At 42.3% G+C, this 16,180-nt stretch overlaps 1 protein-coding gene across 15 annotated transcripts in view; it reads right to left on the bottom strand.

Annotated features, from left to right (window-relative positions):
- Positions 1-568: 568 nt before the first annotated feature.
- TACC1 (transforming acidic coiled-coil containing protein 1) overlaps positions 569-16,180 on the bottom strand; it is a 120,524-nt gene continuing 104,912 nt past the window's right edge. For 14 of the 15 annotated variants that reach the window (XM_019828544.3, XM_023252585.2, XM_023252590.2 and 11 more), the window contains 7 exons: positions 14,973-15,098; positions 13,284-13,360; positions 12,127-12,170; positions 10,567-10,727; positions 9,649-9,755; positions 6,427-6,547; positions 569-5,340 (listed from right to left, as the gene is read on the bottom strand). In XM_019828544.3, coding sequence (XP_019684103.1) covers positions 5,272-5,340; positions 6,427-6,547; positions 9,649-9,755; positions 10,567-10,727; positions 12,127-12,170; positions 13,284-13,360; positions 14,973-15,098 — 705 coding nt within the window. In that variant the 3' untranslated portion in view covers positions 569-5,271. Of the gene's footprint in view, positions 5,341-5,868; positions 6,095-6,426; positions 6,548-9,648; positions 9,756-10,566; positions 10,728-12,126; positions 12,171-13,283; positions 13,361-14,972; positions 15,099-16,180 lie in introns of those variants that run through there. The other variant, XM_019828545.3, reaches the window with a different exon arrangement.

Consider the following 16,180-nt stretch of genomic DNA (forward strand, 5'->3'; position numbering starts at 1 on the left):
GTGAAGTGCAGCCGTAAGCAGCCTTTTCATTGATCTTCTCCAGCAATCAAACTCATGAGATGTCCTGCCCAGTCCCCCTACCCCTGTAAGCAGAGAGCGGCCTGGCCAGTACTGAAAAAGTTTTTCCTGGTGTTAACCTAGAAGAAACCTAAAACGTCCACTATTTCCTGTGGGCTCTCCTGCAACGTTTGCGCAGTTCTGGCTTTATCCTGTGTCCTCCGAGGAGTCAGAGAGCTGAGTTGACTTCGGTACATAGGACTTGAAAAATGCCAGGGCCGGCAGGCAGTCTCTAAGCAAAACCAAGCAGCACTCAATTAAAAACTCTGTTTGCACAGATGCGAAGGCATGGAAATTTATACGGCAAGGTCTGAATTCCAAAGTTTGTTTGTTTTAATTACACACCCCACCAAATGCATAAAATTTCACGAAATGAGTGTAGTGAAAATGTCATCTTGTCTATTTTTAGACTGAAATATGGAGCTCTTAAAAAAGCAAGGCTGTCAGAAATGTTCACGCTCGGGGAGAAAATGACTTATAACCGGGGGAAAAACATTCACACACCCAGCTCTAACAGTGGTAAACAGTTTTTATTCAGGCAATGAAACATGGAAAAAATATATTAGTAATCATTATAATCATTTCATTTGTGTGAGTATAACTTTTACAAATATTTACCTGACATATAAAAGGGGAAGTACTGTGCATATAAAATTTATGTAGATGATTATTCCACACGACACGATCCTGACAGCAGTAGTCAGTGCAGCGTTCACGCCTCCCGACGAGAGGTTCCTCACACACTTCCCGGCACCCGAGGGGGCGTAGCGGAAGCAGATGGGCAGCTGACATGTACTTGTTGGCACGTGAGTACAAATGGGCATCTACTGGCAAACACACGCTTGCTAATGGCGACACCGACAAGCTTACTGCTACCTGGGAGGTTTATAAAGGAAGGCCTGGATCCTGTCCCCGGGCGTGAGAAGGGGCTGGGAAGAAGCTGCGGGGTGGTTGGGAACGCAGGGTGCCCTGTATCTGGACAGGGGGTGGGGTCAGGAGTTCAAATCTTCATATGTCCACGTGGAAGTTCTTCACAGAGCATCGGTTTAACAATGTGACTGGGGCAGACCTTGTGTATTTCAGGTACCACTAAAAGGCAGAGGGGGACAAAGTGACACCTTCACGGCCCTAGAGTGAAGAGTGGATACAGGGAAGGTTCAAGCCACACCTCAGCTGTGCCTGGCCTCCTCCAGATGGGTTAAAGCATTATTCAGACTGCCACAGGCTGGCATCACGTGGGCCATCTCCATATTAGAACTATAACCAGGATCTATATACCTATATATCTATATGTAATAGCTGTAACCATATTATAGTTAATAAAGTCATTCCTTAGGAATCTTGTTTGTCCAAATCTAACTGCATGCTAAGAGGCACAGAAATGGGATCGCATTTGGACGAAGAACTACGGAAAGTGCAATCTTTAGTCTCCAGAATGCTAGCTCTGGGCACAAGGGAGTGGGTCTTCACTGGAAATGCTGCCGTTACAGTACCTTCCAGAGGAGACCCTCAGAGAGAAGTTGTCTAGTGTATCAGTTCTTTTTACCTTTACTGTGTGGGAGACCAAGGTTTCAATGATACACTGCTCTTCATAAAACCACTGGAATCTGGAGGCCAGTCAAACCTTTTTGGACAGAAGTCTCCTCAAAATACTACGTTATTAAAATCTTTACAGAAGATGACTTCTTAGACCTTTGGCTTGGCATTCTGGGATTCCCAGACTATATTTACTCTTTAATAAGCAAAGAATAATCTGCTATCTTTTAAATTCTTCAGAATATATACATCTTTACTTTAAAATCCTTTGCCTGAAACATTTAATCTTTCAACACCCAGTTTCTCTCTTCCCAACAAGAGGCTAAAGTAAGAACCCCAAGTCCAAGAGCAAGCTCGCACGGTCACAGAAAGACTACAGGGGCAGCAGTCACGTGTAATTCAGGCCATGGCTGCCAGTCGTAGTGAAGAACCAAAGGAAATTAAAGGGAGCGTTAGAGCTTTTACTCCACTAAAAAAGGATGTGCTGAATCACTTCCAACCACAGCACACAAGACTTACTGATGCTTGCTCTTCAAAACTCCATTCTGAGCTCGTAGAGCCACCAATGGGCCTCCTGTTACCTTTACTTAAAATGAGCGCTTTACTCTGGCTGCTCAATCAGCCCAGGAACATTTGGGGCACTTTATGCTCCCCATTTATAAACAGGGCTAATTCGGGGCTGTCTCATAAATAGCTAAGTATCTATGTGAGGATCGTACAAAGTGTGGGACAGGTAGAAAGGTAACTGGCTGGAAATCAAATTCAAATTGAGCTAGGCTCCAGGACGAAACACGAATCTCCCCTTGGATTCTGTATCATTCTGGAAGGCTGCCAGATCCTCAGAGGTTTTCACTATCATGTGCTTCTGCACTTCCTAATTTGGGCTGGGTCTGAAGAAACTAGAAACCATGTGAGAAAACTGGGCTTCTCAATATTTCCAGAACAAAAGGTTTGGGCAGGTCACTGGCTTCCAGGAGGTTCTCCAAATAAAGTAAATCTCAGGAGGTCTGACTGTAACTGACTAGCCAACCAAGTGACAAACTGGTCTGTCTTACACTAAATCTTCCCGTTAAAATGCTTCTAGATAAAGACTATCTATCCACATTTTGGCAAAGTCAAAAACAAGAAATGGCTCTGGGTCCAGAGTCTCAACAAGGTCGATCACCTAGTACTCCTAAAGCTATCTGGGACAGCAGCTTCCCTTCACCTCTGCTTCCCACTCTTGTGACAGGATTTACTACCTCCTACCCAACAAGTAATGGCCCTCACATGCTTTGAAGCAAAGCTCTAGGCTAAACTCTTACTCTCCAAAATTTTGAAAGGTTTTTTTTTGCTTTTGCTTATTTTTAAAGAGAAACAAACATAACTTCTTTCAGCCCAGGATATTCTCTTGATTTGCCAGCTCCATTTTTATTCTTGTTGGAGAATATCCATCTATTAAATGAGAAGGAAGAACATTCCCTTGTACTGGCTGTGGCCGAGAGGCCAGTGGCAAAAGTTACTTGACCAGGGCCTTTCGTAATCCTTGTGCAGCAACTTCACCCACCGGGGTTTCTTTACAGGGTCTCTTCCACCAGCATGCTAGGGAAGGATTGTCGTCACCTTGGTTTTCACACACAGCTACTTTTTAAATATGCACATGAAGCCTAAATGGAGGACCATGGATTTAGAATGGAGACCACTATAAGCCTTTCGTGCTTAAAACAGGTCAATACAAAACAAATAAACATGGCTGTCTCACCAAAACACAGCAGTAAAAAGGTTTAGTAACGTTCCTTTCTGCAAAATGCACAGTTAATTTCCCTAGGAGCAGAGGACTGGCAGCAGAAACCAGTTCCAGCAACTGGAGACACGAGCAGTCCATGGGCACTATGACCGTGTGCAGAGACCACATGGAACTGCTTTCAAAGCCCACGTGATTGTCAAGTCACTTCTCCAACCACAGATCATTTCTGCTGTTCTTGTTTTGTACAAAATATTAAGACAATAGGCTTTAGAATACAGCCTAAGCACCAATTACGATAAATGCATATCAGTAAGACGTGACTTCTAGCTTTAAAGGACACTACTGACCTCCCTGGGGCTGAAGATTGCACCCATGTGAACAGTACACGGCTAAAGAAAAAATGCATGTTCAAAGATCTATAGAGGTTCTCCACGAGGCACAATTTGTTGCGGAAGTTGGATCATGCAAGAGTTTTACAAGAAAGGTACGAAAACTTACTTGTACGGAATAGAGTGCGTATCACCGTGAAGAGAGTGTAAGATTAAGACAACAAGAGTGCTTTAAAACACTGCATGGATTTGGTTTTGCCTACCACATGGAGGGGAGTTCACCGGCATCACGGGGAAAATTTCCATCTTGGGTTTAAAGGCCCCCACTCCGTGACCCAAGTGCAGGAAGAGCTTGAGGAGTTTGGTTTTGAGTGCAGCTCTGCTCCCGCACTCCTCTGCTCTGGGACTCAATGCACTTTGTTCAACAATATCCCCAACGTGATTTTTGGAGTGGTTCACATGATTTTTATAGCCTGTTTTGTTAAAAATTCTACCATCTAAGTTTGAAAGGATTTTTTTGCCTTAAAATTTTTTTTGAAGAACAACACAACACACTTGTGAAAAACTGCTTCTTCACCTTCTAACTGCTACCGCGGCTACAGTTACTTTTTCACTAAAGAAGATCACCTAAGCCTTTTTTCTTTTTTTACAAGTAGATTTTCTTTGTATATTTCAAATAGCAAGATGATAAATAAAGAGTAAATGTTGATTTTGAAGCAACAAACAGAAGCAGAGGTGACTGAACTGCTTTGGGACCAACTCGCCAAACCCCAGCTTTGAGGGATTCCTGCCTGCCAGGGCCACTTGCCGTGTGGTCTGAGGACTGACCCCAAAGGGGCCGCACCTGTCAAGGCCAAGGAGGGTCCCAACACCAGGACAATGAAACACTGGCAAAAAGTCTCCCCCAGATGTAAAACCTGAGTCTGGGGTCTTTATACCTACCATTCCCTAAATTCTGAGGTTGGCACTCTAGGCCACAATTCTATTTCAGGATAGGGTTATACATTTATGGAAATATGGTCTTCTGTGGAGAAGCTCTTATTTGACTATGCTTCAGAGAAAAAAGAGCAGCATATGTAAACGTGTGTGTGCATGTACGTGTATAAACGGGTACTCAGAGTCCCTTCTTGCTTATAAACCAGAAATAACAATAGGCCAAATTATTTCCCCAAATAAAACCACTAATGTTGAACATTAAATTTCAAAGATGAAATAAATAGGTCACCAAAAAACTTAGACAGTGGTGGACAGAGATGAGCCCAAGTAGTAGGCACAAAATCCCAAATTTAACGAGCTTGGAAAAGAAAAGAAGACTTTTAAATGGACTAAAGATGATCGAGAAATCATGACCCTAAACTTAGCAGCCCGTCTGACTGAACCTGTCAGCGGACCGTGGTCAGACGCCCCTCCTTCCGGGCCTGTGCGATACTCCAGGGATCCTTCCAGGGCTGTTGTGTCGGCAGCAAAGCGGGACAGGCAGCAGTAGGCATGTGCTTTTTTTTAAAGTTTTTTTTTTTTTTTTTTTTCTCTGCAAAGGGGCAATTTTTCCTGGATAAGGCAAGATAACTGTGGTTAAGAGAGAAGCAGCCAAATGCAGACCTGCTGAGCTAACGAGGGGGAGACTCAGTCAGTCTTTCCCAACTTCGCAATCAGCTCATCGCAGATTTTCGTTAGTTCTTCTATTTCTTGGTTCTGAAAGACAAATGACATGGTGATGTAGGCCACTTTGCATCCTGAGATCAAGGCAATTACACCCAAATAGTCCCAAGACTGGCCACACTTTTCTACACCCAAATAGTCCCAAGACTGGCCACACTTTGCCTAGACATCCTGACTCAGTGGTTGGTAACTTTCCTATGTCAGAGACCCTTTAAAGAAAGGGAACCTTGTCCCCTGAAAAATGTTCGTGTCGTGTTCATAAAGTCATGCTTCAGTTGAGTAAGGGATGAGGGTGACCACCGGCCCTCTGCAGCTTGCCCATAATCGTCTCAGTTCCCCAATTCTCTTGTTATCATGGGAATTACCTGTGATACTTGGTAAAAACACAAGTATTCTGGAGTCTGAGTAATCCCAGGGAACACTGTCTAGGGGTTAGCAGACCTCAAGATCGAAACCCTTGGCCTAGCTGAAGGGATGCCATACACGTGAGCACATAACTGGAGACACAGGAAGAAAAACACTAGAGGCACACACAAAAAATGAAGTCTAAGAATCACAGAGTAGCGAGAAATAGGGACCTGATTTTTATTTACCTACAGCAGAATTTCTCAACTGCGGCACCACCGGCATTTTGGGCCGGGTCAGTCTTTGTTGTAGGGACTGTCCTGTGCACTGTTAGATGTGTAGTAGCACTTCTGGCCTCTACCCATGAGACGCCAGTAGCATCTCCCAGTCATGACAACTAAATCCACCTCCAGATGTTGCCAATGTCCCCAGGAGGATAAAGCTGCAATCAAGGGGGAAGATGGCTTCATATATTACATAAAAAACAAAAAGAAAAAAGGTAACCTCGGAACCTAAGAAGTGTCTTGTCCCCTTTAGTTAATGCAACTTCCTCTCTGCATCCTGCCTGGGGATGGCTCCTACTCAGAGGCTTGGGAGTTCATGGTCTGCCTTGTTCGTGTCCACCTGAATCAGTTCCCAGAGCAGCTGGATCAAAGTTTGACTCTGGGCAAAAACACGAGGCTTCTCTTTCATCCAAATCCACCACAAGCCAGCCACGGCCACAGAGGAAAACCATGTATCTCACAGGTCGTCACCCCACACCCCTCTGTGTACCTTCTGCTGAAGGGCTCTTTCCAGGGACTCCACCTTCATCTGCTCCTTCCGGAGTCCAGCGTGGAGAGCCGCGCTCTCGGCCTTCGCTTTTGTTCGAACCTGAGCAATCTCCTCATTGGCTCTGTTTGTGGTGTTTTGTTTGTGGAGTAAAGGGACAAAAAGCTCATGGTTAGTTATAGGTCACAGCTAAGGAGTCAAGACTGCTGACATCTGTGAGACACAGAATAACAGGGCTTCATGATAAGAGAAAAACTGGTGACCCAAATCATTCCATTTAAATTTATAAAACTTCAGTGGATACACAACTGCTAAGGAAATTTCCAAGGTGCAAACCAGTGGTAGAATTAATCTCATAGGCCACAGTGACTTCAAAATTCACATGTCACTAGAAAATGGAATCATGTGACACTTTGTGCAGCAATCTTATATTTGTTTTTTAACCCAATAGCAGGCAGGGTCATCTGTGGGATTATCACAGCCAAAGAGTCAGGATGCTAACCACTGACATCTAGGACACTAGAACTAAAAGTGACTTTATTAATGAGATACAAAAGAAAATTCTAAAACTACAAATGTCAATTGATAAATGGCCAATTAATTGATGAAAGGATGCTAAAAACTCATTAGTAGAGGCATGCAAATTTAAATGATAAACTTTAAAAATTTATCAGATTGGCAAATATTAACTAGGATGATCTTATCCCATTATGGTCGAGATGCAAGAAACAGACTCACAAACTGACGGAGGAAGTGAAAACTGGCACCGTCTTCACGGAGAGTGAGATGGCTGTAACTATTAGGATTCAAAATGCATACACCTGGGGTGCCTGGGTGGCTCAGTCAGTTGAGCATCCAACTCTTAATTTTGGCTCAAGTCATGATCTCACAGTTTGTGAGTTTGAGATCCCACACTGGGGTCTGCACTGATAGTGTAGAGCCTGTTTGCAATTCTCTCTCCCTCTCTCTCAAAATGAATAAACATTTTAAAAATAAATAAATAAAATAAAATGCATATGCCTTCTGACCCAGCAACTCCCTTACATTACGTATCCACAGCAATACTTAAGTATCCACAGCAATACTTCCATGTTGCACAATGATTGTGGATAAGGATGTTCACTGCAGCAGTGTTTATGACTGAAAAACTGTGCAACTATCTAAATGCCCATCAGTAAGGAATGGAATAGTCCTACAACCTAACACAAATAATTGGACTGAGCTAGATGTTCTGACATGGAGAAGGGCCATATATACTATTAAGTGAAAAAGGAAATTTGTATCCTATGACTCCGATGTTATTTTTAAAAAAGTCCAAAGCCATGTTGGGTAGTATTTATAAAGGTGTCAAGAAAAAACTGGAAGGATACACAATAAAGCTTTTTCTTTTTTTTTGAGACAGCATCCCCACATGCACCAGCCGGGGAGGGGGACAGAAGGAGAGAGAATCTTTTTTTAATTTATTTGAGAGAGACAGAAACAGCCAACAGGGAAAGGGGCAGAAAAAGGTAGACAGGGAATCCTAAGCAGGCTCAATGCTGCCAGCGCAGAGCCTGTCATGGGGCTTGAACCCAAGAACCGTGAGATAATGACCTGAGCCACAAACTGAGTCAGACACCTAACCACCGAGTCACCTTACACCCCGAGGGAGTGAGAATCTTAAGCAGGCTCCACGCTTAGCATGGAGCCTGATGCGGGGCTCAATCCCATGACTGTGAGATCATGACCCAAGCCAAAATCAAGAGTCAGATGCTCAACCAACTGAGCCATCCAGGTGCTTCTGTTAATAAACCTTTAATAGTAGTATCTCTGGGGGTGGGAATGAGAGAGGGGAACTTAAAACGTTTTACAAATATGAAGATAGACAGCAAAACGTACAAGTATTACTTTTTAGTTAAAAAATAAAGTTGGATGCATTCTTCAGACTGTTCCCCAGGATAAATTCCAAACGTGTTGGATTTAAGGATTAAAAAAATGAAGCCATAAAAGTACTAGAATGAAAACATGGGAGAATATTTTATATTCAGAGCAGAGAAGATCTTTGTTACCATGACAGAAAATCCAGAAGCCATAAAAGGACTGATAAATTTCACTACATAAAAACAAACAGACTTCTGCATATCAAAAAACACCAGAAGCCAAAAGACAAACTAGAAAAAATATTCAAGACTCATATCACAAAAGGCCGGCATCCTTAGTACGTAAATATAATAATATATTTACAGATAAATAATATATAAACTGACAATAGAAAACCAGGCAAAGAATAGTCATTCACGGTACAGATAGTACGCGTACAGATAGCTGCTCAAATAGGTTCAATTCCATGAGGTAAACAACAATCAAAACTACATTGAATAAATGCTCCATTTGCTTATCAAAAAAAGAAATCCCCAACTAAACTGAAATACTATCTTGTATCTACTGGGTTTACAGAAAACCAAAAATTTGATCTGTGGGCAAAGCCATAAGGACAAGAGATGCTCGCACACCTAGCCTAGGGATAAATGGATGAAAATCAGGTGAGGGCAATTTGACACTTTTTATCATAATGATAAGCCTGTATGTTCTTTGGCCCAGCAATCCTTTTTCTAGCATATAGATAACTCACATGCACGCCAAGTGAGAACCATACCAGGTCACCTACTGCAGCACTGTTCACAGTGGATGGCAAGTACCCTGAGTGTCCGGAAGGAGGGGGCTGGTTAAATAAATGACACATTGCAACACTGGAACACCATATGGAGGCTAAGAAAAATACAGAAGCTCTTCATGGATTGACATGGAAAGGTTTCCAAAATATAGCACTAAATGAACAATGCAAAGTATGCTGTTATCTGTATAAAAAAGGAGATTCTCATCACATAAAAAAAAAAAAAAAAAAGGTGATCATGTGGTGTGATGGAGCTGTTAGCTAGGACAGGGGAGAAGAAGGGAAAAAGTTTATCTGAGGGGATGGAAGGAACCAAAAACTGATCACCTGGGTAAGGAAAGCGGGGGAGCCAGGGACAAGGGAAAGGGTGGGAGAGAGATCCTATAGATCTCTATTCTATTCTTTTTAATGTTTAATGTGAAGATACTATTCAAAAAATTAAATAATAAAACATACACACACACACCAATGCAACCTAGGGTTGCAAAACAACATTGGGTGGTTTTTTTGGCCTTTCTCAATCTCCCCACAACATCACAAAACATGAAACAGATCTCATTGCGAGCTCTCACTTGTCTAGTTTTTCCTCCGCGTGGATTTTCAGGGCCTGATATCGCTGTTCCTCTTGTTTAACTCTGGCTAAATAATCCTGAGCACACTTTTTCAAGGCTTCTTCATTCTGTTCCAAAGTGACAATTTAAAATAAAAAAAACTGGTCATTTCATCTTTCTTCAACTAGTGACATCCCATGTATCAGAGTTTTCATTTTTGTTTTTAAAATGAGAAAACCTCATTACTTCAAATGCCTTTAAATTCTATTCTGATAATTCAAAACAGGCACATGTAATTCTTACTGAAGAAATTCTGGATACTTTCTTTGCGTATAAATTTTCAAAACACAGTAAGGTTCAGTGACACCGATAAACCTAGTTTAGGGAGGCATTCTGAGTCTCATTGTAGGGAAACTAGGCAGTCTCATTTTTATTTTCCTACAGAAACAATAAAGAATGTTCACTGCTATAAATGTATCTTATTGATGATATGCAACTAAGTTGAACGTGCCCACTTACAAGCTAAATCTGAAACATTATACTTATTTTCTTCTAGAATATGTAGCCTGAATTTTTCAGGGCTAAATTTTCCTTCTACTAATATTAAATTGGGGAATTATCAAAACAATTTCTGGAAGTCTCCTAAGGTCTGAAGGTTCCACACTTCTTCTACTCCATGCCACACTCTGGCTGTGGCCTGACCCAGGAGAGGAAATGACCAAAACATGCCACCCGGTGGGCCAGATGCCTGAACCACCACAGAAAGAAAAAAGGGAAAAGAAAATCTCCAGCTTCACTGGAACAGAAGGTACAAGACCAATGATACATGGGCCCCGAACCCCCGTTTAGAAGGCTACCCACACCTCTGGCATACATGTTTAAAGATCCATTACCAAGGAAATACACTACTACAGAGACAAAAGGAAAAGGACATGCTACCTTCTTGAACCCTTCCAGAACGCCTTTCAGGTTCTCGTATCTCCTGAAGAGATCAGAAAGGGACCTTTCCACAGAATTAAGGTCAGCCAGGGCCTGCTCCTTCTCCATGGTCAGTTGCTGGAAGCTCTTCTGAGAGGTCATATTTGTCCTCTGTTCATCTTCTGTGAACCACAATCAAAAGTAATGGCATATTCATTCAACAGATTGTTAGCGGCTGCCCTCTGTCAGCTAAGCAGTATTTTTGGTGGGGGGCCCCGGCAGCAGACATAGCAAAGTTCCTCTCGAGGACTTAGGTTAGTGGGGGAGACAGCTGCTGACAACTGAGGGGGGAAAAACAAAGCAGAACAAGAAAGGTGGGGGTTCCGTTTTCATATAGAGTGACCCCTCTCAGAAGAAAGATTTGACAGGGACCCAAAATTGCTGAGGGAGGGCAGGAGCTGTGCAGCTACCCAGGAGAATATTCCAGCAGAGGAACAGCAATGGCAAAGGTCCCATGCTGGGAAGGCATGAGGTGATATGAACTGTAAAAAGTATCATTTTAGTGCTTAAGAAGTGCTTTAAGTAGAGAAAGACTTAGGCAGTCAGTCCTGCTGATATTGGCTACTCAGTTATTCCAAATTCAGTGGAATAAGAGAACCAACCACTGTTGTTTTGTAAAAGGTACCAGTGGGTCTAAATGAGGGAAATATGATTTGTGGCAGAGTTAAGGACACTGAGCCAAAATGAAGACCCCACTGGGGGGGGGGGGGTGGTGGCACACTAATGATGTGGCTAGGCCATCAACACTCTAGGGGCCAGGTGGAGGCTTTTCACACAATTCAAGCATTTGCTGGCCTCTGAAATGAACGTAACTACAGCTTATCTTCATTATTTGTGGACTGTGTATTTGTGAATTCATCCACTTGCTAACATTTATTTGCAAACCCAAAATCAATACTTGTGGTGCATTCCCGGTCATGCGCAGAGTGGCAAAACATTTAAGTCATTTGACAGGCACATTCCAAGCCAAGGCTGATCAGGGTGACACTGCCTTCTTGTTTCCTACTGTAAACAAGTGTCCTTTTCAGTCTACTTAGTACACCATGATATTTTCTGCATTTCTGTGCTTTCTGTTGGTGATTTTTGCTGTTTAAAATGGCCCCCGAGTGGAGGGCCAAAGTGCTGTTTAGTGCTCCTAAGGCTGTAATGTGCCTTATGGAGAAAACACCTTCATCCGATAATCTTCATTCAGGCATGAATGATAGCACTGTGGGCCAGGAGTTCAATGGTAACGAGTCAACCTTAAATGAGATGTCTTTAAACAAATATACATAAGACAAGGTTATGTACTGACAAAAATGGTGTGACCAGAGGCCCGCAGCAACCTCACCCTGTACTTTCCCTAAAGCGATGGTTCAGTATTCAGCATTCGCTGTGTTTGTGGCAACTCTGTAGAACACAACCACTGCGAACAGTGAGAATCAACCGGATCTAGGTGATGTTCGAGCTTGTGTTCTGATTTGAAAACCATCCACGGAACCTATGGCTCACACCACACACACACATAAAAAAAGTCCTTACCAATCATTTGAGCAATGGTCTTTTCATATTCAGCCACAATTTTCCTTAAAAAAAAAAAAAAAAATTATCAGAACAGATTTTTCAATAGACGTTCCTGAAATGCTGCCCCAAACAATTAAACACATTAACAAATGAACATTTCAACAAATAAGTACTTGAATGATGCTCAAATGAACAAATCTACCCTTTTGGGCAGCCTGCCCCCTCTAATTCAGTCACAAGTTTTATTTTATGGTCTTAGTTCCAAAAGCATTTCAGTTATTCAAAGACTTTAAAGATCATCCTGTCGTGTTAACCTTTCTTTTCAGTGAAGTGCCATAAAGTTTCCCTGACCCTGCCGGCCCTGTCCAGGGACTGGCGCTCTTCCCTGTGTGCCTCCCTACTGTCACTGGTGGTGCCCATCACTGTGACCCTGCATCCAAGTCCTTTATGATGGCTACCGTAAGCTCTCTAAGGGCAGGGGCTGTCCCTTCCTCTCCGTCACACCTGGCATGGGACCTCACACCCAGGAAATGCTCAAAACACAAGTAATATAAGAGCTACAAGTTAGAGCGGGCATATTTAAAATATCTCTTAATCATTCAAGTGCTGACTACACAAATGTAGAAATTATGCTTTTTTCTTCTTCTTTGATCCTATCTTCAGTTATTTCACAGCCTCTAACTCTCCATTCTAGGGAATGAGCAGCAAAAATAAAAAAGATTTCAATTTAAGGTCAATCAATTTTGTTTCCGGTTAACATGCTTTTTATAATCTATTTGATGGTGATGAAAGTTGAAGCCATCATGCATAATTAATTTGAGAGAAGTGTTATAGATTATAATGCCTCCAGAATCGAGTATGTCGATAAATCTTATTCTTCAGTTCAAATGGATATCTTTGCACAAATTGATGTCTTTTCAAAAGACAAGAATCATGTGGGTTCTGCTTACATGTAATGTTCTCAACATCCCACAAGAAGCTACCGTATGTGAATAATTGGTCAGCAATCCTCATAAAAAGATGCTGCCACAGTCACAAATTAAAGTGCAAATATCAATGCCCTCAAGTTCTCAACACCAGGTTCTGTGGTAAGCAAATACTTTCATCACTTCATTTATATGAAATCTAATAATGCATAAAGGTATCCAATCCCTCCCCCAAACCTCCAGTCTAACCTCATCTCCAACACTTCTTGTCGGGTTTCTTCGTATTTTTTCTTCCATTCATTTGCTTCAATTTCCTTAGTGATTATCTAAATTATAATAGAAATAGAGCTTGGTTTTACTGAATCTATTACAGTTTGAATTTAAGATTGGAAACTGAAAACGACACGCAACCAGGTGCATCCCAAGACATTTGAGCTCCATGAGGAATATAAAACCTCAACGTCTGTGTATAATGCTCACAAGCACCTGGAAAAATGTTCTCTCTGCCACACAGGATGGCAGAAATGTAGCCACCAAGGTAGGGGTGAACAGAACATCCCCCAGGGAAGATTCCAAGTGATAATCACAATCTCTGTGAATTTTGCCAGGGTCCAGGGTCTGCTCTCAGCTCTGCATGCCCAGAACCGTGACTGGGACAGGACACCAAAAGAAGAGCTATCTGCCTGGCAGAGATGCACCTTAACCAAAATACTGATTTTACTTAGGATAAGAAAAATCAGAGCATTAGCATGACCAGCACATTCTCTTCCTATAGAGATCTCTGCTTGATAAGAATGCAGTCACAACTAGGGGCTCAGAAGTTCAAATCCTTTAGCCAGATGCACCCATCTCACCATAGGCAGGATCTTGCTTGTCAGACCAGAACCCATATTCCTATTTGGGGTGCCCCTGCTAACTGGGAAGAAATACTCTAAACTCATTACCTCAAACTCTGTGTGCCTAGGCACAGCTTAGAAGGGCATCACTGCCGTCCTTTTATTCTACGTCTCTATGCTTCTTTCTATTTGGTACATTCTTTATTTTGTGCCTTTAATCAGGGTCTCAAGAAGCTAGCAGCCAGCCCATCTGCCTGAGGTGACGAGGCACATGCCTGTTCTGCTCCATTAGGGCATCACCTCACAGTTTCGCTCTCAGGAGGAAGATAGGGTCATTTTTCTCATTGACAAGATTTTGGTAGGCCTCCTCACCCACTGCTCCCGAGTTCTGACAACAGGGCCAGCTGACATCCCTCCTTATCAACTTAATGCTATTTTTGAAGCTTTAAAAGGCCTTGATATCAGAGGCTCTTAACTATTCCTATTATATTATGAAAATAAAATTGCTACAGCAAGGGAATTCCCTTCTTTAAAAAAAAAAAGGTGGAATCAACAAGAGATGCACAAACCAAACATACAAAATACAGCCTAGAAATATAATGGGAGAGAGTGGTAACTGGGCAACAGCGTCGTTCATATTTTTTCAGATCATCCAGGAAAGACCTAGCAGTAATCTATTTTCAACACAGAACTGAAGTTGTTTAGTTAAAGAATTGAACTGTTTAAAGAATGGATGAAAGTAAGAGACATATTATTGCAAATTTAAGAAATTTTTAAGCATGAACATATCATATCTGTCAAAGGAAGGCACTGATTTAGTTTTATATGTGGGTAGAGTCGGCAGAATTTGATATTTAAAAAACTTAAAGGCTGAAAGATAAAGAAGTGTTGTCGGCTTTGTCCCCAGGACACCAGAATGTCGGGACTCTAGCACCAATGCAGAGTTTACAGGGAGCCCTTTATATGAGCTCAACAAGCTGCAGGAAATAGGAACTTCCAGGAGGGGATAACTCAAGCCGAACAGAGATGGAATCTACCTGCTGGCACATGGGCTTGACAAAGACATGGGAGTGATAAGTGGACAGAACATGAGGGCCTTTACCTCTTCTCTTATGAGGGTGAGCACAGCTGTCTTATCGGATTCGCTGAGGCAGATGCCATCCAAGGGGCTCTCCCCTCCACAGGCCACAGACACGGGGGCCTTCTCCACAGATGACTCCAACAGTCCCTGAGGGGGGGAAGAAGTTACATTTAATATGTTTGGGCTTCAGCTTCTTAACCCCAAATAGCGTCCTTCAATAGCGTCCTCATTACTACATTGATTACAATCTTTAAAAACACGTTTGAAGAAAAAAAAAAAAAAAACAGCAGGGAAACTTAAAAAAAAAATCAAATCTAGTTAAAGTAGTTATTTAAAGGAAAAACTGGGGCGTTTGGGTGGCTCAGTTGGTTAAGTGTGCGACTTCAGCTCAGGTCATGATCTCACAGTTCATGGGTTCGAGCCCCACGTCAGGCTCTGTGCTGACAGCTCAGAGCCTGGAGCCTGCTTCGGATTCTGTGTTTCTCTCTCTCTCTCAAAAATAAATAAATGTTTTAAAAAATAAAAAAACAGAAAAAATTGAATATGGGGTGGGGAGGTTGGCTTCCATTTAACAGAGAGCCTAGTGAAGTTTTCTTCTTATCCAAAAAGGATAAAATCTGATTATCACAGTGACCAGTCACCAAAGATCACATGCACCAAAGAGAAACCTGTCTATATAAAGTGGAAAATGTCTCTTTTTCAGAGGGTTTCTGGTTTCCAGGGAAAATGTGTTCCATGTAACTTTTCCCAAAAAAGGTGTCAACTTTTTAACACAGTGATACTTTGTGTACAACTTTAGCCACTTTGGGTGGAAATGTTTCCAAAATGGACTACTAACTTTCAAGCTTAAGGAAGCAGAAATGGCAAACACATGGCTGACTACCCCCCCCCCCCCCCCCACCCCAGAATGAGTCAGGGTCATCAGGAACTTCAGCTGCTCTGTTGTGGCATGTCCCTGTCCTGGCAGTGTCAGGTTACAGCACTAATGGGCCCTCCCTCTACAAAGTGGCCACGTGTAAAGTCAAGGTCTGTGCCTGTACTCTCATTTTTTTGCTTCCTTGTTGCTGCTAAGTTTTCAGTTCCCTTCTGATGTGACAGAACTTAAGCTTTTATCATAAACTCAGGTTCCAGAAAGCCACGGTGGTAGTATTTTTTCACAAGAACATGGACTTCATCCTATTCTCCTTCCTAAAAGGCATTTTGGGGGCTATTTCCTCCCACGGTATGTA

The sequence above is a fragment of the Felis catus genome, chromosome B1 (assembly GCF_018350175.1).
Source record: "Felis catus isolate Fca126 chromosome B1, F.catus_Fca126_mat1.0, whole genome shotgun sequence".
Lineage (NCBI taxonomy): Eukaryota > Metazoa > Chordata > Mammalia > Carnivora > Felidae > Felis > Felis catus.